Here is a 21,704-nt window from a genome sequence, read left to right on the forward strand (position 1 = left end):
CAAGGTCTTCTCGCTCGAAGGGGCTCATGATGGCCGACACGCTGTGTGTACTGAATGCCTGTACGTGTGTCCAGTTCAGGACTTCCATGCTCTCCTAACAACAGATGAAGCTGGACTATAACATCTTGTTTTCCACTGTGAGCTTTGGAAAGTTTTTTTTATTTTGGTTGTGTGTGTGTCTGTGTTCTATGTATGTCCTGTTACTCACATGTTGAGTTTGTGGTTGCACTCATCATCATTCAGTCCAGATTTCCTCATTGCGGATCACTGCCAACAATCTGGCCACAACATAATTAGTGGACAGTGCCGAGAAAGTCTATCTGGACATTTGTCTTGTGTGTAATTGTCAGATTTTATTACACTATTATTGAAAAAAAAATTGTGTTGGCCACTTTAATATACAGAGAACCGCCCACTAGATTTGTGTCGGGTTCAGTTTGGTGCTGACTGACTGGATATCCATAACTGTCCTAAAAGGTGACATCACATGTCTTTAAGAAGTTTTTATATTGTTGAGTTATGCTGTGATCATTTTTAGATTTTATTTAGTGAGAGTCTTGAACGGCTGTTTGGCATCAGTATTGAAACTCAAAGTTTAAAATGCGTTTGTATTCAGTATTATATTATATATTATTATAACCCTAAAAAGATATGTTGGGGAGGACATTTTGGAGGACTGGCTGTCATTGTGCGTGTGCGTGTATGTGTGTGCTGTTATCACTGCAGGCCAATGTGGTATCTGCAGCTGTCATGTCTTACAAAGGAGGGAGTTGTCTCTTTCATTCCTCGGTGTGTGCTTGTGTAACCAGGTGAGGAATAGTGTGTGATTAAGCGCAGCCTAGTAAAGCTTTACGTATGTTGAATTGTGAATTTTCTTTCAGTCTTGCATGCTTCTCCTGATGCCAGTCTAATGTTATAATTTTAAAGGATTTGTCCATCCATTAATATACTTTAAAGAGTCAGAAAATCTCTGGAACACTCTCAGGTATCTGCCTCCATCGTTTAGCACAGCAACAGAATACAAGCTCACAGTCACACAGCTACATCTATTACACATGCACAAGTTTACGCCCACATTTCATAAATGCACCACAATAAATGGGCTTACACTGCAAAAAAATGTGCATCTTAATAGGTGTATTAATTTCCCATTGAAGCTATTCATAATACTTTTTTCTGCAGGGGGCCCACTAACCTTCAAAATGAACCGAAGAACAATTTATTTGTGTTTGTGATTGATTATTCTTGCATATGGCTGCAGTATTCTAAGTATGGATAAGCTTTAATAGATACTTGGTTTATTAGATACACTTTCCAACACCGCTCATCTTGTAGTTCACTAAAATATTATTTTCTAAAGTCAAAAATATTAATATGGACACCATTAGGTACCATAAGAGTCATTGATTACTCTTAGAGATAATGTTCTGCTGGCATCAATGTGTGTGTAGGTGTCAGGGTAGCAGGCGTATACAGGTTTCGTGGTATACCATGGAATGAAAATGTACCATTATCATACTATGAATATTTATTTGCTTATCAATTGTTTAAACCAGTGAGTGTGTGAAGTTACGGGCAGGACCTCTCTGGCTGCCGTGTCTGTTTGTTGTTTCGAAAATGTGCTCTTTAGATTATAGGTTTCCACAAGTAGGCCTTTCGTGCCACATTTGAAGCTAATACATGGAAGGAAGACTAATAATACATTTGTTAAGACGGTGCTAGAAAACAGTAGATTCGCTGGACTGAGATCAGGATGTTATGCTGTGGAGGAGCTGTTTTCTTCAGACCTCGTCTCCATTGTTCAGTGCACTCTTTGCTTCAGAGTAAAATTTTGTGCTGCGTGGTTCAAAATGCTCAGGGCACGTTTTTTTTACAACAGACCTCAGATGAAAGGTTTAGAACAAGACGGGCCTGCAGGTCTTGAGCAGCCGGGGGCTTTCCTGTGCAGTCAGGCTGAGCAAGGCACCTGGGGACCCAGCCGTTCGAAGGGAAGAGTTCCCCTCTCATGGACCTGCTGCAAAGGGTGGCAGAGCAACTCGCTGGCCTTTTATCTGCAGGGCTTCATGCGTGTATCAGCACCGCTGCAGGATACATGGACCTACAGACCTGTGCACACAGACGGATATAGACCGAGATGCACACACACACAATTGACAAGGAAGACAGTCCAAGATATTTTCCATTTTTAACTAGATAAAAACTCAGCAGCTTGTGGAAAAGGTTTAAAATTGGTTTAATTTGCAGCAAAAATGTAATGCAATATTCAGAAATTGAATAACGCAAACGTATACTTGTATTTGTTTGTGTGTTTTTTGTTGGTCGACGAGAAAGAGAGGAGATACTTTTGGAGCTCTGGGTGCCTATCTGTCTCTCATCCTTTGGCCCTTCCCATCTCTTATTCTCTGCTAATTGAATTAGTGCTGAGTTAGCGCTGTGTTCATTAAGCTAATGCTGGATTGTTTACACATGCCGCAATTAAGCAGACTCCATTTTGGGTGTTAGATGTGTACACACAAACTCACTTCACACTCACACTTCTCTTGTCTTTGGACAATTCATTTGTCTCTCTAAAGTATTTTTTGTTCACACAACCTTTGACATCTTCTTTCTCCATCACTGCAGAGCACTTTCAAGTTCAAGTCAGAAAGTGACATCCATCTGGCTGAGCACCACAAGCAAGTTTTGTATGATGGCAAGCTGGCCAACTCCATCTCCTTCACCTACAACGCCAAGGCAACAGATGCCCAGCTGTGCCTGGAGTCATCGCCGAGGGAAAACTCCTCCATCTTCGTCCACTCACCACACGCTCTCATGCTACAGGTCAGTCTGGATTCTTCTGAGTGGCTGCTCGTCACTAACCTAGTTACCGAGCTCTGAATCGCTGCCAAATCGCTTGTGTTGTTCATCATGCATGAAAGTAGGAAATGGCAGTTCAGTCTGATTATCAGAAGGGTTTGTTACAGTCTGACTCACACTTGCCTCAAATGCATTTGCAAAGAATCTGTTGCACTCTGCCAGAAATACTGTAGTAGATGTGGGGTTGAACACAGGACAATACAGATGTATGTATACAAACTGTTTATAATGCAACTTGTGAAAAACAGTCACCATCAATGTCTTGAAGTTCACAATTTTCACTTTTGTTGAGACTGACTGAGATTGTTTGAGAAAGATTGCCTTTCATTGTTTGCGAGCAAATTTCTTTCCAAGTGTATTTCATTCAAAATTCAAAACCGGTTGCTAAAATTAGTTATTGACTTCTAATAATGTCCTCCTGCACCAGCAATTCAGCCAGCACTTACTGTAATTCACAAATACAAAGGTAGCGAGTCTTATTGTATTGTAGTTGTATTGTTATTTCAATCAAAAGTGCCAAAATCATCTTCAGTTTTGTGAGTTAATACGGCAAAAGACAGGTTTACAGAGTTAAACAGGAGGCATTTACAGCATTATGGTGACTGAGTGTTAGCATAATTACTCACATTTTATATTTATTTTTTGTTGGTGTAAACAAAAACACTACAACATCATTAGTTCAACTTCCAATAAATGTAAATCAGGACGTGTGAAAGGAAGCTACTGGACAATAATACAATGAAACGGCAACATATTCTGGAAGAAACTATAAAGTTTGGAGAAGTACCATTCAAAATTGTTGTAATGGTTTATTTCTATCTGCGGTAGATGTTCTACGTCTGATATGAGGTCTTTAATTGACAGTGAGTGAGTGTGTGATTTGATCTGTCTATACTTACAGTACAGTGTAGTCTTTGTCAGCACTAACAGTTTGTTTCCGTCCCACAGGATGTGAAGGCCATTGTTACCCACTCCATCCACAGTGCCATCCACTCTATAGGAGGCATCCAGGTCCTCTTCCCTCTCTTCGCTCAGCTGGACTACAAACAGCTCAATGACTGCAGCGTGGACACCACAGTCTGGTGAGTGGTCTACAAAAATAACTAGAACTCAGTGGACTGCACTGACAGTGTAGGACTTCTTTTAATACGGAAAAACATTTAATTTGAAACTGGAATGAACCCAAAAAACAAACAAGGGAAAGTGAAACATATGGTACAGTACAGACTTTCTATCTCATAATTTTGACTTTCTATCTTGTAATTTTAACTTTCTATCTCATAATTTTGACTTTCTATTTCATAATTTTAAGTTTTGATCTCATAATTATGACTTTTTTTTAATCTCATTTTTCTTTTACTGATAGAAATTGTCTTCCATAGTAAGAAATTGGAAAAAAAACAACATTAGACAAGACTTTTATGTGAGAATTTTCTTCCAACCTTACAATTTTGCCATAGGCTAGAAATAACTGATTATAGAGAGCAGGGCATGGAAATGTGAAAGAAAGAAGTATTATGTGGTTTTCCCTGGAGCGATGAGCTGCTTTTAGAAAGTTGGAGTATCCGCATTCTTCTCTCTCCAAGATTGTCCTGAAACCACTCCATCACACTCGCCTCAATGCAGTTACACATCAGGCAGCAACTTCACATCATGTTCAGCAGCATCCAATACCATTTGTCAAATATCCCCAGGAAAACGATGATAACAAAGAAACAAAAAAAAAACAACAGCTTCCTATAAAAGATAAATGATGGAGAAAGTGTACGTGTATATGGAGAGAGGTGAAGAAAACATGGATCAGGGTTTCTTGCCTCTTTAACTCACATACTCCAATTGAAAACATGTATTAATCAATCAATTAATAAAGGATTTCCATGCAGTGTTACTGATATATGTGTGTGAACAATGTGTTTGTTGCAGTGCCACTCTGCTGGCGTTCCTGGTGGAGCTGTTGAAGAGCTCAGTTGCGATGCAGGAGCAAATGCTTGGAGGGAAGGGCTTTCTAGTGATTGGATACCTGCTTGAGAAGGTCAGGAATGAAGAGTCTGTGTTGCATGTCATGTTTATTTGTTGTTGGGTGAATAAGGAGGATAATAAGGATTATGTTTTGATCGCCCTTGTACTCATGTTTATCTCAGTGATAAACATTCAGTTGCGTGTTTATCCAGACAGCCAGGTGTTTCTATTATATTGTTTAACCCATTTATATCCCTGAGAAAGGCAAAATAACATTAGCATCTATCTGTAGAACACAATGCAGTTCAACAGCACCACAAACTACATCCAAATGATCGTACAGTTGATTAAAAAACTGAACATGAAGAATTTTCCGCATCATTTTCCACAAATAGATGACAAAAATCTTCTTGCTGCAACAGGAAGTAACAGTATTTCACAGACGTGGAATAAGACAGATCACGTAAATTATAATAGAGACTATGATCCTGGTGTAAAATACGTACTTAACACCTTTGACAACTGTTAGATGCCACAGGCACCATGTTACCAGGATTATAGGCTCCTGACACGGTGATTAAAATCAGTTGAACAACTCTTATTTTTTTATTTTTACTTGTTTGAAAACATTTTCTCAATTCAAATGTTGTACTTTCATACACATCTGTTTAAAAAACATGTTTTCTGCCTACGCTGAACCCCTTCTCTCATGTGCGTCTTCTGAGTCCTTTAAATGTCAATCAGTTACTGTGGCAACTACGCACCTACTGTGTGGGTGTAGATTTATTGTTGAGATCTCTCTCAACCTATCATCAAGGTATATTTTAGATACTATATGAAGACACTGTTCTAGTTAAGCGTTGAAACAACTATGTTTTTTTTTTTTACAAAAAAGCATAAATCACAGTCTATATTTTCCGTCTTTTATCCAGTCGTCACGAGTCCACATCACCAGGGCGGTACTTGAACAGTTCTTGTCCTTCGCCAAGTATCTGGATGGTTTACCTCACGGAGCGCCTCTCCTCAAACAGCTCTGTGACCATGTCCTCTTCAACGCTGCCATCTGGATACACACCCCTGCCAAGGTCTGTTTATTTGTGTGTGTCTTTTGATTATGTGCGTGTGTGTGTGTGTTGTTTTCATGACCTTGCTGCAAGAAAACAGAAGGTGATGGTCTGAAGGAGATAATTAATAGGTGATAGGCTCAGACTCAGACAGAGACAAATTAAAAAAGAAGTGCTCAAGAGTTTGTTTTTTGAATTCAAGGAAAATTGAGACAGCCAAGACATACAATACAAAGAGGGACTGACATCTTAGTGCCCATTGCCCTTTACAATAATATAACAAAGGAGGTTACAGGACACGGAGGGAGGAGCTGGCACATCACGTACGCAAAGGACAGACCAAGCAAACGAAGGAAACAAAGAGAGAATGACATTTGAAAAGACCTTAGGACAGAAAAAAAGATCTGTAGTCCCATTTTTCCTTCTCACTCTGAACTAGATATAAGTGTTCCTGGTGTTCCCGCTGGGCCAGTCAGCTCTTGCCTCTATTATTTTCAGAACTTCCTGACTCCCCCGTCTTCTTCCCTCTGACCCTGAGACGTGATTGGTTCCTAGCTACAACCGTATCGCTCTCCAGGGCATGCTGGAGTTGAGACGGAGGAAATGCATCGCAGCAGTTGCTGCAGCTCAAGAGATTGAAAAGGGAGTGAAAGTCAGAATCCAACCCAACGTAAACTGATCAACCTTAGTTGACAGGTCAAAACAGTGTGAAATGGCTTGACCATGTGATTGCCTATTGGGTTTTTATATAGAGGACATAACAATGGATTGCTCTTAAACATTACCACAACTCAGCAGGGCCATAATGAGACAAACAAGACAAGCATTAATGTACTAAGCAGCAACACACCCCAAAAAAACATGTAATCCTTTAATCTTACCTCCGCTGGACCATTCTTGTCTCCCACAGAGCGTTATTATTTTCCACCTCATAGTGTATTATAATCACATTAATTATTGGCAAGAATAGCCTTGGTCATATTCAGGACAGGAAACACTTGACGAAAGTACATCTCACAACGTCTCCCTTGCTCGCACTGAAAATAAAGAGCTTGTTTTCTTCACCAGGCACTTGTGGTAAATGTAATATCTTCAGAAATAGAGAAATGTTTGCTATTTTACAGCAGTGCAGCCCAAATGCTCGCCCTATGATCAAGGAATTTCAAGCCTTTCTGCAGCCAAACCTGTTGTAAATGGCAACAGCAAAACACATCAGCTCGATGTGCGAAAAGCAATGTAATAAAGGCCATTTAAGCCAGCTGAGTGCGCTCTCCATTCGAGATGAGCTGTGATGTGGCATGGCCAGGGCCGCTAATTTCATCCGCTTAACCAGCGCTACCTCGTTAGGGCTGGTCCTTAGCGTCGTGGTCACTGTAATGAGCTCAGAGATCTGTGAGCGTGCAGCAGGCTGGAGTCCGTGTCTGGTCGATGGAGAGGCTTGGTTAGAGGTATGTTAAGAGAGGGAGAAGGGAACAGAAGGAGGCAGAGAAGGCACAAAAAAGCAATTCGAGAGCGCCCTTCTCAAATGTCAGCGGTGCGTAAGGAGTTCCTCAGATGCTTGACGGCTTCAGGCACAGAAACATCAAAAATAACATAACGTAGAAAACATTGGCGCTTTTGCTGGAGGCTGGATTCCTTTTTATTCCCCAGTGGCTGTCTCTTCACAATACAACTGCCTTTTGCTTGAACAACAGAAACAAGATTTACAATTTGTGTCCCCTCAACAGGTGTCTGACAATTTGTATTTGTCCGTCACCCTTTGTGTGTTTGTATGTACTTGTATGTACTCTATAAATGGATGTTTGTGTATTCAGGTCCAGCTATCCCTCTACACATACCTGTCATCTGAGTTCATCGGCACCGCCACCATCTACACCACCATCCGCCGTGTCGGTACCGTCCTGCAACTGATGCACACTCTCAAGTACTACTACTGGGCCATCAACCCGCTAGAGTGCAGTGGAATCACCCCCAAAGGCCTTGGTAGGTTCACCCCCACACACAATCTGCAAACATAAGGCCATTCTCACCGTAAGAAGAAAGACAAGATACATAACAGTCTTTTCCACGCATCTGATGATCACCACGAGATATTTAAACACTGTTCCTGCCCTACTGTATCTTTCTACAGTACTATGCTGTCCTAAATCCTCAGACATTGCACACTCCATCCCCTCTTCTCTTTCTTTATGTTTCTTTGTCTAAAACATTATACATCTCTTTTTGACAGCATCCTCTCACATGCTCACAAAAAGTACTCTCGGTCTTCAGAATATTTTAACAAGACATTTTTCTACGCACATAGTGGTAATGTCAATCTCTGACATATTCTTCCGTCTCGTGTTCGGTCACGAGGGGCCGAAGGCTGTCTCATTACAGAGCTACCACATGAAGACACAACACGTTCACTGTCACATTCACACCTGTGTGCAATTTAAGGTGTCGTAAGCGCCAACCAAAGGTTTTGGGTGGCCGAACAAGGTCTGATACCCCTCCCGCCTCTCCAACCCCTTTCTGACCTCAGAATTGAAGTCGCTGTGCCCGACCATTACGTCATTCTGAATATATGACAAGCAGGTAGTGATTCGAAAGGGATCTAGATTTTTAGAAACTACAGAAGGTTTCTAATAATAATTTTTGAGCTTTTGAACTCAGTAGCCATAGTTACATGCAGCAAACAAGAATAGCTTTTAATTGTATGCGTTTGCTGAAGAGTAGTGTTTTAAAATGATTCACTGTGCTTAAGGTTTTAAATTTATTCAATCAGTTTCAACATGAAGACCTAAAAGCAACTTAATGAGACTTAAATAGCTCAATGACTATTATTGATCATTACTCCCTTAAATAACATAATACACAGATTACCATTTGATCATACCAACTGCAGAAATGAACTATATTGTTTAAACAACTTGATTCACTTTTTGTAGTTGTTGCATTTAGTCCGATGTCAGCACAAACACACACATGTGTGAAGACACAGGAAAAGACCCAGAACATTCAACGGTTCATTAAAATAAACTTGTTGATTCCTCACAAGTTGTCATTTTATGGCACAAGCAAACAGCTTCTTCTTTTTTTCCCACAATGACTGGAAAACACTGTTGAGTCAGATTAGGATAAAAGGAGCACAAGAGGAAGAAAATTAATTTCGAAGAGTGAAAGACGATAATTAAAGCTGCCCCGGGGAAGTGGTTTAGATGAACGTAAGCTTTGCTCAAATCCTCTTAAAAGAGCACTTAAAAAAAGGAGGACTAAAGGAGGTTGCACTGGCACACGTTCACCTTGCGCATCCACGTTTGACACAGAGCTGCTGCGTAACCGTGATGGATGCTGAGTGTCACCACTCCGCCAACATGTTCCAGCTTGACAGATAATGATGATGAATCCCAGGGGAATGTTTCAGTGTCATGTTTTGGCTTTGAGAGAAGCAGGTGAACCGACTGAAACACGGACACACACATATGATTTAAGGCCAGCCGAGCATGACACAAAGACGTAGGGAGTCGCTGCGTATCTTTCCCCTTTCACACCCGTCATTCTTTTGTGTTTCTTTTCACTTTACTTCTGCTGGCTAAGCAGCAGCGAGTCAGATATTGGTTTAAATGTTCTGAGACGACGAGCTGCATTTTATTGAGCTCACAATAAACTCTGTTTGATATTGCAGTACTCTCCTTTTGTAGCTTGCACCGAATGAGGTCAATTCCAGACATCCTGACACAGCAAAGTGTGTGGTGGCAAATGCACATAAGCGTGGCATCATCAGTGTTTATTGTTGTCTTATATAGGGAACAGACCTCTGTTGGGAATGTAGAAGGCTGATAAGAACAGGTAGCTTGGGAGGTTTATTGCTTACTGCTTTCTTACTGACGTGTTTGTTATTGACATCTGTAAAAGAGTAGGTCGGAAAGTAAGGAAAAGAAAGTCAACGCTATCTGACTGCAGTGGCCACTGGGATTATTAAAGGAAAAATGTTGTATCATTCTTACTTTGATCTGAATGTGTGCATCTTTTTTCTCTTTGGCACCATATTCCATTAGTTATTTGGCAGGCGTTTTGAGCCGATTCGTCACAGCCCTGTCTGGCGCACACATTAAACACCTAAAACAATGAATGAATTAAAGTTACAACAATGAAAATGCAACGCCAACATCTGAGTGGTCAGTTTTCATCTCCTAAAAGGGCTAATGTGCCACAGTATTAAAGGTAAAAGGAAGGCCTTTTTTATTTTTTACTAATTGCAGCCAAATTTCAGAATAAACGCTGTTAAAAACCTGGTTGCTCTTTGTGAAGAACAGCAAAAGACGTCACACCTTTCAAAAAGAGGCAGTGACATCATAACAACATGATGAATTGCATCATGCATCTGAAGCTTTTTTGTTTTTAGCCTAATTATTTTTTTGTGGTAGAGTGCCAGAGCTTTAAAGTACTCACAGACATTGCTTGTTTGGTTTGAATCGTTTGGGCCATCACTCACCTTTTTTTTTTCTTCACGTTGTCATGTTTTTACTGTAATCAGTTAGATTAGTACAACTATAAACTATTCAGATTGCGAAATTGCTGCTGGAGTTAATGACAATAATTTACAGTTAATTCATAGAGTGTGTGTTAGTGTGTGTGTGTGTGTGTGTGTGTGTGTGTGTGTGTGTGTGTGTGTGTGTGCGTGTGTGTGTGCGTGTGCGTGTGCGTGCGCGTGTGTTAACATGTTTTCCTCTGCTCTCCAGGAAGCCTAATAAAACATAATATCAGTACACAGTGGTACTCACTCAGACTGAGCTCTAGACTTATTTAGCTGACCATTATACTGCATAAAAATGGATTTTCAACAGGAAATTATTCTTTTGCTTGGCTCTGTTCGTTTAGAAGGACCACGACCATCCCAAAAGGAGATCATCTCGCTCAGAGCCTTCATGCTTCTCTTCCTCAAACAACTCATACTAAAGGTACAGTGAGAGAAACAGATTACCATTATCTTTATCGCATAGTTCAAATTGCAAGAAATCACCTTTTATCACCATGTCCTCCGTTGTTTGTCCTGCTTCTGGGAGCTGCAGGCTTCTTCCAAAATGTGTGTGTGGGGAAAGAATTGTATTATAGATCAGCAGCCTGAATGAAACACTGTATCTTTTGTGTTCCTGTTTGCTTGTATTGATTTGTTCCTGCATTCACACACATGTGTGGGTGTGGATGGGTGGGTGTGTGTTTGTGAAGGTGTTGCTGCCTCCCAGTCAAAATGCAATAACCAAGAACATAGCGAATGAAGTCATCGGAAGTTAAGAAAATGTAAAAACAACTGAAGACTGTGATTGTTCTTTGGTTTTTCAGGACCGGGGCGTGAAGGAGGATGAGCTGCAGAGCATTCTCAACTACCTATTGACCATGCACGAGGTAAATGCTTCTCTGCCAAAGAGACACGGTGAGAAAGGGAAAAAGATGGTTGAGTGGAGCTGGCAGCAAAATGTGCATTATAATTTGTGGGCCGGAGTCATGGTCCACTTAAACGAGTGAGAGTGTGAGTCAGCTTTGGCGCTGTGACAGCGTGAAAAATGGCACAACAATGGACTGAACAAAATGTACTCTTCTGTAACGATTATATCTTTTCTTGCTCTGAAATACCACCTGCTTCTTCGCAATTCCCCCTCCTTATCTACCCTTATAACTCTCTTTGTTCTCTTAACCTTCTTCCTCCTTTTTACACCGGTTTAACTTTGCTTTCTTTTCTCGGCAGGATGAGAATATCCACGACGTGCTCCAGCTGTTGGTGGCTCTTATGTCTGAACATCCAGCCTCCATGATCCCTGCATTTGACCAGAGAAATGGAATAAGGTGAATGCTACACACACACACACACACACACACACACACACACACACACACACACACACACACACACACACACACACACAAACACACAAACACACAAATAAAGCAACATCTGATCCCTACAAACATGAAATATATTTTTCTTTATTATATACGATTCTGATCATTGTCCATCTGATAACATTTCAATTACATTTTTGGTTTGACCTGTTTACAGTAGGCGTTGAAAGTTTAAAAATCAGGGAGCGATTTAGGGATTTCATATGTACAAAATGCGGTTGTATTCCCTGTTTTTTTTTATTGTAAAAAATGTACTTCTTTACATTTGTCTGGTGAGCGATGTGTTATGCAGCAACCTTAACTTAGTTACAATTCTGATGTGACTTATGTAAAACTTTAGTCAAGCAGCATCAGTTGGAAGTGTTCGGGTTGCTATGGTAAATCTTCTGTTTCCTGAAAAGTAGTCAGCAAACTGTCTTTTCCCCCTTTTTTATGTCACTTGGATGTCCTCTGAGTACTCTCCTTCAAATAAAATGCTTCAGTCAGCACACGTGTTGTTAACTTTAAGGATGTTTACTGCGTATCAGACCGCTGGGGTTTACTACAAACAGAGAGGAACTTTTGACTTTACTAACGTTTCTTCATTGACATGTAATCAGGATGGCTGTGTGTTTGACGTGTTACAGGGTGATCTGCAAGCTGCTGGCCTCTAAGAGTGAGAGTATCCGGGTCCAGGCCCTCAAAGTCCTGGGCTACTTCCTAAAGCACCTTGGTCACAAGTCAGTACCGCTTTGTCTTTGTGCTTTTTCTCTGCTATTCTCCTTTGTGTGGTGTTTAGTGCTCGGTGAATGGTGAATCACTGCAATAAGGAAGCATTTACCTCAGTTTTTTCTGTCACAGCTAAAACAAAAATACTGCATCAGGGAAGTGAGACTGAGAGGCTTCGCAGAGAGTGTGAGAAAACACACTGCAGTAAAAACTAAAAACTTACAGCAGCGCTGCCTCTAGTGAGCCTGAGAAGAGCTGTTTGTTTATGTGTTTATGTGGAGATAATGTCCCCATCGTCACGTCCAGGCGGAATAATGATTTTGACGGTGTGCACTGGCAGGAAGGTGGAACTTTGATGAGCAGCAATGAATGCTGGGGGATTTATTCATCCCATGTGACATTCACCCCTCTCGCTGCACGACATGGGGGCAGGCTGCCAGGCTGCACCTGAGCCCTGCAACTTCAGTGCTCCACCTACTTAACATCTGCTGCAACCAAACATCCTGCAGGGCTGCCTCTTAAAGTGTACAGATCGCTTTAATCCTTATGGAAATGTAATATTGATCCAGATTGCAATTTTGTAATGCATAAAACAGCATACTTTTAAAAAGATATTTTAGTATATTTGATATTATGTTATTTTATATATATTTATTTAATTGGTGCTTCAATGAATTGCACATATTTTCATGTGATTTGTTAATAATTTGATCATGTTTGGCCTTGAAAATATGATTTTCCGTTATAATCAGGATTTCAGAGCCTTAGATTCGTCGAGGTCTATACTATGGTTTGAGAGTCAGTGTCAGATGTTTTCTGCAGTGTTGCTGTTGACATTATTGTTTCTTTACCTGCGTACAGTATATGCAGTAAGAATTTAGTTCCTCTCTCTACAAAATGATGGAGATCTGATGGCTATTTTTTGGTATTTTATTTAAGGACTTGTTATGACAGACCAAGCCACATTGACATAATGCCTTTTTTGTGTAAAGTATGCCACCAGACCCTCAGTTTTACATTTTCCCTTTACTTTCTCATTTAGTTTGCTGGAATTGTATGTCAAAACTCCCGTAATCATGTTCAAACTAATTTGGGAGTTAACTGATTTGTTTAGAATATATGATTAAATAATGTGCAAATATTACTTTGTTTTCTGTTCCTAACAACCTTATTACAGTCAGGAATATGCAGAGGCTCTGAGCATTATTTGCTTAATTACATTTTTTTTTTAAATCCTCAAAGTCAGTCAACCTGATTTTTGAGCCTTTTCGGTTAAAAACCCCTTGAAGACATAATTTTTGCCCAATGGCAAGGTTAAATCTTCAAAGTTAGTAATTTGCACCCATCCAAATGTTGCCACCTGCAGTGTTGCCGTTCTGTTAATGTCTCTCATTAATTTTTCTTGTTGGTATTCATTTCTCGTCCTCTTTGGTCCCATCATAAGTGACAGGGCCATATGGTGCCACCTGCCAATATCAGACCGTCATCAGGCCAGTGACAATCAATGTCAGATTCAATTGCCATAAATCCTGTTATGTGTGTGTGTGTGTGTTTGTGTTTTCCTGCAGAAGGAAGGTAGAGATCATGCACACACACAGTCTGTTCACACTGCTGGGAGAGAGGTTGATGATGCACACGAACACCGTCTCTGTCACCACGTACAACACTCTGTATGAGGTAGGTGATTGGCACGTTGACATCACTAAAGCAACGTACGATAATCCTGGCATTTAATTGTTAAATTAACCCTGTGTGTGTGCAGATTCTGACAGAGCAGGTCTGTACTCAGGTGGTTCACAAACCCCACCCTGAGCCCGACTCCACGGTCAAGATCCAGAATCCCAGTGAGTACAAAAACATTGTTGCCTGCCGTCTCGCTGTGTTCTTTGATCTGCCAACAATCCGGTATTTTTTTAATGCCAGTAAACAAACAACAAAGCCTCAATTCAGCAACCGACACTGCTGCCTTCTCCCACTTCTTGATCTGCCGCTCACTCTGCTGTCCCTCACATTTTTCTCTCTCATTCAAAATACTGTTTCTATATTTGCTTACTCTTTCATCTTGTTCTTCTTCCCTTTCCTCTCCCTTCTCCACGATGTTTACCTCCCAGTGATTCTAAAGGTAGTGGCCACCCTGCTGAAGAACTCCTCTCCCAGTGCGGAGCTGATGGAAGTCAGAAGACTCTTTCTTTCTGACATGATAAAACTCTTCAGCAACAGCCGCGAAAACCGGCGGTAAGACAAAAACAAATGACGACATTGCATTTTTTCAGCAACATGTTCTCTGCTTCTTGCGATGATTGTTGTATCTTGATATGAAGCTCACGCTGCAGCCTCATACATTGTTTTTGTTGTGTACCAGCTGCCTGCTTCAGTGCTCTGTGTGGCAGGACTGGATGTTCTCCCTTGGATACATAAACCCCAAGAGCCCCGAGGAGCAGAAAATAACGGAGATGGTGTACAACATCTTTAGGATCCTGCTCTATCATGCTATCAAATACGAATGGGGAGGGTGGCGAGTCTGGGTTGACACCCTATCCATCGCACACTCCAAGGTGAGAGTATGATATGCACTGCAAGCAATAAGGAGCCGAGCCAGCTTCTCACACTCAACATTTTGCATCAAGCATGACCTGCAAGACCCATGAGGAGTAACACACTGACATCTGATTCATAATAAATATAATATTTAATCACTGATCATCTCACTGTTCAATGGTGGGGATTGAACTGGATCATTTTCATATGGCAGTGCGAAAGCGAGGGGGCATTATGGGTGATGGTCGAATAGCTCGGTTAGGCTAGTGTCCCAGTTTTGTCCCTGCAGCCTTTGGTACAGATGATCTATGGGCCCTTTAAGGACTCCCTGGTGAAGAAGTTATTAATGAGAAGCGTAACCATCGTCACCGCTTGTGCTCTGATCACTTAACCGATTACATCCCCACCATCTGTCACAGGTGACTTACGAAGCCCATAAAGAGTACTTGGCTAAGATGTACGAAGAGTACCAGCGCCAAGAGGAGGAGAACATGAAGAAGGGGAAGAAAGGCTCTGTGTCCACCATCTCTGGGCTTTCCGCTACGGCTGCTCCTGTCGTCAATGGCAACCTCGAGATTGACGACAACTCCCAGACACAGACACCGGAGAGCGAGGCCGAGTACAGCGAGGGGGCCGGTGGAGACTCGCGCAATCTCCTCGCAGAGGGCGTCGTGAAGCGACCCAACGGAGAAGCCCTGACACCCGGCGAGCAGAGCGCTGCTCCTGGTGTAAGGGTGGAGGTCCACGACCTGCTGGTGGACATTAAAGCGGAGAAGGTAGAGGCCACAGAAGTTAAGTTGGATGACCTGGACTTGTCTCCAGAAGGCCTCAGTGGAGGTGTGGGCGGAGGAGGTGGCGGAGGTATAGAGAACGGACCGCTGGTTGAGGTGGATTCTCTTCTGGACAGTGCTTACTGCGCTGTAGTTCAAAATATAAATGGGACCCTGGTGCCTAAAGATGACACGCCAGGCTCAGGGGTAGGGATGGGGTCAAGCCTGGGGCTTTCGGGAGTCAGTCTGGAGGATGATGGGAACATGGGTCCGCTCATCACATTGGCTGACGAGAAGGACAGTGTCCCAAGTAACAACGGATTTCTCTTCAGCAAGGTAAGACGTGAAGATTGATTACTTGAAGTCTTATCTGTGGAGCCACATCTTTCACTGCTGACCTCAAATATAATATCAACAATCTGTGTACTACTTTCTGTCTATCTTATTCTCTGCCAACAAAAATACCTTTTCCTAATCCTTAGCGTTTTTTTTAAATTTTGTATTACCCTGTTCATCACTTCCAGGTTGACGAGAAGCTGCTTCCAGCTCTGGCAGCCACAGACCCCCTTGTACTGCCAAGTACAGACCAGCCCACTCCATCTGGCCCAGTCCCGGCTCACTCCACCACTAGCGCCAGTGATGACCTGAGCCTGCTGGCCCACATGACTAGCTGCGGCTCTGATCTAACGCAGACCCAGAGCCTAACCTCTGGGGACCTTCCAGAGGATGGGCTCTTCAAGATCCAGAGCCCTCTTGCTGACATCAGCACTATTGCCGAGGCTGAGCTCCAAGCGCAGATCCAGGCAACATCGAGAGCAGATTTCGTAGAGGGAGAGGGCACATCGGGGGCAGAGGGAGAGGCTGCAGGGCTTAAGACTGGGGGAGACACAGCCAGCACCACCTCTGATACAGAGAGGTCAGATGATGGGAAAGACAAGGACACAAAGAAGATCCAAACTACTGCGACCACTCAGGTGTGTTTTCGCGTGTACACGTGTCTGATTTATCCTGTTCACACAAGTCTGCAATTAAGATTCTAGGTTATTCTGATTGTACTGATTGTGGGCTGCAAATGTGCAAACGTCTAGACTGTTATGGTCTTGTGCAGCTGTAGCTCATCTTGTGAAAAGTGTATTTGTTTATTTCTCAGAAAATCTAAAGATACATGGTTTTGAAAGTCAGCTCGCAAGTAAAATATGTTGAAAAGAGAATAGAACAAAACTATGTATTGCATCATTCTGTTCTCTTTCAACTAAAACCTAACACACCTTGATCACAAGCCTTCTTCTCCAACTTTAAGGCCGCTGCTGCCCCAGTGTGATTGCTGTGTGTATTGATTGGCATAAAGAGCAGCAGAAAAGTGTCTGAAGAGTGTCTGCCCACACATAAACTAATTATCTACTAAATAAGGGAATACAGAATACAAAGTCCCACAGGGTCATCTGTTGCTCCTATGAAATTTCATGACTGTACGCATGCCACGTTTTCTATTTGTAAGAGATGTACTGAAAGCCCTTTACTGGCTGACCAAGTCTTTGCCCCCACTATGTTGCAGGCCCTCCATGGTCGTACAGCAGCCCAGCTGGAGCGGGATCTCCGCGTTGATCTGGGTTTCAGGGGCATGCCCATGACGGAGGAGCAGCGCCGGCAGTTCAGCCCCGGCCCGCGCACGACCATGTTCCGCATCCCAGAATTCAAGTGGTCTCCAATGCACCAGAGGTTGCTCACCGACCTGCTGTTCGCTCTGGAGACTGACGTGCATGTGTGGAGGAGGTGAGCTTAACAAGATAAAACTACGAGCACTTATGCCGGGTTTTCAGTGCCGTTTCATCCGTATTGATCACACATGTATTGGAAATTAGATTAGGCTGAGGATATTTAGAAAGTGATGTGTTTGATGTCTCAATTTCCAAACTGTATTTTTTGTATTTAACTCTTATCTTCTGTTTCAGCCACTCCACCAAGTCAGTTATGGATTTTGTGAACAGCAACGAGAACATCATCTTCGTCCACAACACGATCCACCTCATTTCTCAGATGGTGGACAACATCATCATCGCCTGTGGAGGCATCTTGCCTCTCCTGTCTGCTGCCACCTCCCCTTCTGTAAGTGGCTCAACTCTGCACCTCTGTGGTAGGAGGGGAAACTGCAGGTCACCAGCTGCCTCAACTCACCGCCTGTTACCGCCTGTAACTCAGGCGGTAACCCCAAATAGTACCTGCTATATCTGATTCCCCCCAAGCAGCGTTTATTTTGCGCTTCTTGATAGGTTAAAGAATTTGTTAGTAAGTAAAATCCCAATAGATAAAAAAAAGAATGAAAAAAAATCTTAAAGGTTTAATTTTATACTTGCAAAACGTTTTGTTTAGTTTGGCCTTGAATTTAAAAATGAGTAAACAAATTAAACTTTGATTAACGTTTTTTGGATTCCTCTCATCTGTATCACCATTAACTGCCTATCTAACACTTGTTGCGCAGTATTTTAACCTTTATTTGAGCTTTATTCTAATCCTTTAATTAACAATCTATTTGATTTGATATTTGATGATCTATTTACTTTATTCATCTTTCTTTTTTCTTTTCCTCTCTGTGTTACATGTATTATGTGTATTTTCTTGTCTTTTTTGTCTCTGTTTTTGTCTGTTTTTGCATTTGTGCAGAGTTCTAAGAATAGTGCCAACACTGTAAGTTGCAGTTTCTTCCTCTCTTTCTATTCTACTAATACTTTGTTCTGGTTTATTTACCATTGTGACTTACACTAAACCTTGCTTGTCTGGCATCCATAGTGTTTCTCTTTGTTGTGCTTCTTTGCTGCTAATCAATACTCCCCCTTATACTGTTTGTATCTATTGACCTTTCTGTCTCAGTGCAATCTAGTTCTTAAATTTACAGGAACTAAATCTACTTAACAAGATACACTTTATATAGAGACATACACTTTGTATAATAATCTAAAGTGTTTAGAATATTATACAAAATAAGGGAAAAGAGAAGTTTAAAAGGTCGGATTGATAATCGGAAGATTAGAGCGAGAAGATTCATTTAGAGGTGGAAACAGATGTTTTATGAGAGAAAAAGCATGAGAGTTTTCCATAAGTCCTTGGGGTTGCATCTGCTAAGCCTGTCCCATTTGTATCAACACTAAAGAAGGCAGGAGGAGCCGTACCCCAGAGGGGGTCAAAGGGAGAGGAGGTGACCCCTGTTCCTGGGGGAGGAGGCGCAGGGGGAGAGGTGCGTAATGAACCTAAGACTCCCACCATCACCAGAAGAGCTAAGAGCACCAACCCAAGTCCCTCTGTCCTCACCTTGTGTGTCTGTTATTCCCCAAATGTTTGTGCTGACTTGCTCTGACGAGCCACCAGATGCTTGCACTTTGTCGACTCTCCACAGCCCTGCACACCCTGCTTACTGAAGCAGAGACACAGCAAACCACACACTTGGTTTGCAAGTTTTAACCCCTGCTTTGCTGCCTGAAGATTTATTTCCAATGTAGATAAACTGATCATTTGATTATTTGGTTGGTGTCAACAAATGGGGACTTTGTTTGATTTTCCATGAAATACATTCTTGGCGAGCTTTTGGGTGAGCCTGTACACTGCTACTGTCACAACCCCACTGTTACCATTACCTGTATGTCATCAGGCTGTACTTCCTGTGTGTTGTGTAGAACACCTCATTTTGCCAGATTTCATCACAAAGTATGCATGATACTCAGGGTTGCTTTACCTGTTTGTTGGTACAACCAGCCATGACTGTTGTGGTCATGCTCATGAAAGACTTGAGGATAATACCTTTTCTAAAGGATATTTCTAATGTAAAAATAAAGGATAATACCACAGTATCTCACCATCTTTCTAAAAGCAGTGAGAGAGCATCTTGTTTACATACTAGTCTGTCAATGAATAACTGGCAAGCGTGTATGTATTTATCCTCCCTTTTCCAGACGGAGTTGGAGAACATCGAGGCGACACAGGGCATGTCTTCAGAGACAGCGGTCACCTTCCTGTCTCGTCTCATGGCCATGGTGGACGTACTGGTGTTCGCCAGCTCTCTCAACTTCAGCGAGATTGAAGCAGAGAAGAACATGTCGTCAGGAGGGCTGATGAGGCAATGCCTCCGCCTGGGTGTGTTTTCGTTTGATCTATTCAGTTTTGAATTTCTGATGTATTTTGACTATAGTGTTGAACTCACACACGGCTCCATGCCCTTTTTCAGAAGGGCTGCATCAAAAATACCTAAATGGAGCCAAGAAACAGAAGTCAATAAATAATTTACAGGAATTATACCCACTTCATTTTTTTTTTTCTCCAAAGAAATGCTATTTCTAGAAAGAAAGAAAGAGCCAGCTACAGTATGAAATACTTACAGTTTTCATATCTGCTTCCATCAGTGTGCTGCGTGGCAGTGAGGAACTGTCTGGAGTGCAGGCAGAGACAGCGAGAACGAAGCTGCAAGTCCTCTTTAACCAGCAGCAAGTCACAGGACAGCCTCCACAGTGCCTCCACCACCAGCAAGGTAGCACACACACACTCAAATCAAATGCAAACAGCACTTGAAATCTGACACAGAAACACACATATATGTATAGCGCACCAAATTACACATTCTGTCTCCCATATTTAGCAGGATCCAGACAGACTCCTGCAGGATGTAGATATCAATCGTTTACGAGCTGTGGTTTTCAGAGACGTGGTAAGCATGTGTTTGTGTGTATTTTTATTGTATACTTTGTGCATGTGCAGAAGAAAAACACCTATTTATTTTGATTGCGAGTGGTTTTCATTGAATAAATGTGTGTGTGATTCTGTTATAGGATGACAGTAAGCAGGCTCAGTTTCTGGCGCTGGCAGTCGTCTACTTTATCTCAGTTCTCATGGTATCTAAGTACCGGGACATTTTGGAACCCCAGCGAGAGATTGGCAGGTCGACCAGCCTATCAGGGAGGAGTATCCGCCATGAGATAAACTCTCCAACCAGTACAGGTGATCCTTTGTTTTTCTTTTTGCAATAAAGAGAGTAATCTTGGATAGTCTGGTGGTGACTCATCACTGTAGGATTTGTATAGTGAATACTCGCTTCAGGCAAACAACAATAACTTTGTCAAGAATGTGAGACAATAAGAGGATGAAAAATAGAAGAAGGAAGAAATCTGGGTATTACTTGACGGATAAATAAAGCGTACAAGCAGGAGAAAATAGCCGAGGAAAGGAATAAAACCAGACAATATTCTGTGGAATACATTTTACAAAAAGAACCACTACTTCTAGTGATTGTGTGTGTTTTTCCAGAGCACCCAACCACAGCCTTCTCTGACCGGGACAAACAGACCCCTACCCCCGTGGACGACTCTCCACGGGCCGGCCTCCCCCACACAGACTCGGGCATCGGAGAGGAGGGCCATGTGGCCGGATCCCTGAACGGCTCAGAGATGGGTCTGGGGCTCGGCCTTGGCCTGGTGGGGAGAGAGACAGATAGAGACAGAGACATGGGGGGTGGAGTTGGGGGAGGAGGCACAGATCTGTTGTGTAGCCTCTCTGATGTTAGGAGGTCACAGGAGAGCCTTCTGGATTCTCCCCACAACCCCAACAGCCAAGCCCCACCGTCGTCCATCTCCAGCATCAGCCAAACAAGCAAAGGCATCAATGTCAAGGTTGGTGTCTGTGCCCTCCGTTCAGACCTGACAACAAGAGAGAGATAGTACATCTGGTCCAAAGTGGTCAGAACATTTGCATTTATCCTTTGACAATTTCAAATATGGCTTTAGTGATCAAACCACATCTGTATTTTTAGCTGCTCTTACTCATATACAGGGTTCGTACAAAGTCTTGAAGTTTGGATTAATGCTTAATTTGAACAGTACACTTTTCAAGTTTAGGAATTTGCTTGAATTTTAATATATACTCATTCATAAAATGCTTGATTTTC

General features: G+C 42.1%; 1 protein-coding gene across 8 annotated transcripts in view; it reads left to right on the top strand.

Moving 5' to 3' along the window:
* nbeaa (neurobeachin a) overlaps positions 1–21,704 on the top strand; it is an 82,027-nt gene that overhangs the window by 38,981 nt on the left and 21,342 nt on the right. For 3 of the 8 annotated variants that reach the window (XM_068601408.1, XM_068601410.1, XM_068601411.1), the window contains exons 9-32: positions 2,623–2,820; positions 3,805–3,938; positions 4,780–4,888; positions 5,748–5,900; positions 7,694–7,862; positions 10,743–10,822; positions 11,205–11,267; positions 11,608–11,705; positions 12,389–12,481; positions 14,039–14,147; positions 14,233–14,314; positions 14,582–14,705; positions 14,833–15,025; positions 15,428–16,114; positions 16,303–16,752; positions 17,334–17,551; positions 17,731–17,884; positions 18,440–18,463; positions 18,927–19,010; positions 19,723–19,903; positions 20,170–20,294; positions 20,403–20,471; positions 20,593–20,761; positions 21,068–21,429. In XM_068601408.1, the coding sequence (XP_068457509.1) occupies positions 2,623–2,820; positions 3,805–3,938; positions 4,780–4,888; positions 5,748–5,900; positions 7,694–7,862; positions 10,743–10,822; positions 11,205–11,267; positions 11,608–11,705; positions 12,389–12,481; positions 14,039–14,147; positions 14,233–14,314; positions 14,582–14,705; positions 14,833–15,025; positions 15,428–16,114; positions 16,303–16,752; positions 17,334–17,551; positions 17,731–17,884; positions 18,440–18,463; positions 18,927–19,010; positions 19,723–19,903; positions 20,170–20,294; positions 20,403–20,471; positions 20,593–20,761; positions 21,068–21,429 (4,128 nt within the window). The remainder of the gene's footprint in view (positions 1–2,622; positions 2,821–3,804; positions 3,939–4,779; positions 4,889–5,747; positions 5,901–7,693; positions 7,863–10,742; positions 10,823–11,204; positions 11,268–11,607; positions 11,706–12,388; positions 12,482–14,038; positions 14,148–14,232; positions 14,315–14,581; positions 14,706–14,832; positions 15,026–15,427; positions 16,115–16,302; positions 16,753–17,333; positions 17,552–17,730; positions 17,885–18,439; positions 18,464–18,926; positions 19,011–19,722; positions 19,904–20,169; positions 20,295–20,402; positions 20,472–20,592; positions 20,762–21,067; positions 21,430–21,704) is intronic. The other 5 variants (XM_068601412.1, XM_068601414.1, XM_068601413.1 and 2 more) reach the window with 3 other exon arrangements.

Source organism: Clinocottus analis, unplaced genomic scaffold (assembly GCF_023055335.1).
Source record: "Clinocottus analis isolate CAN_PGR_092001 unplaced genomic scaffold, fCliAna1.0.p SCAF_5, whole genome shotgun sequence".
NCBI lineage: Eukaryota > Metazoa > Chordata > Actinopteri > Perciformes > Cottidae > Clinocottus > Clinocottus analis.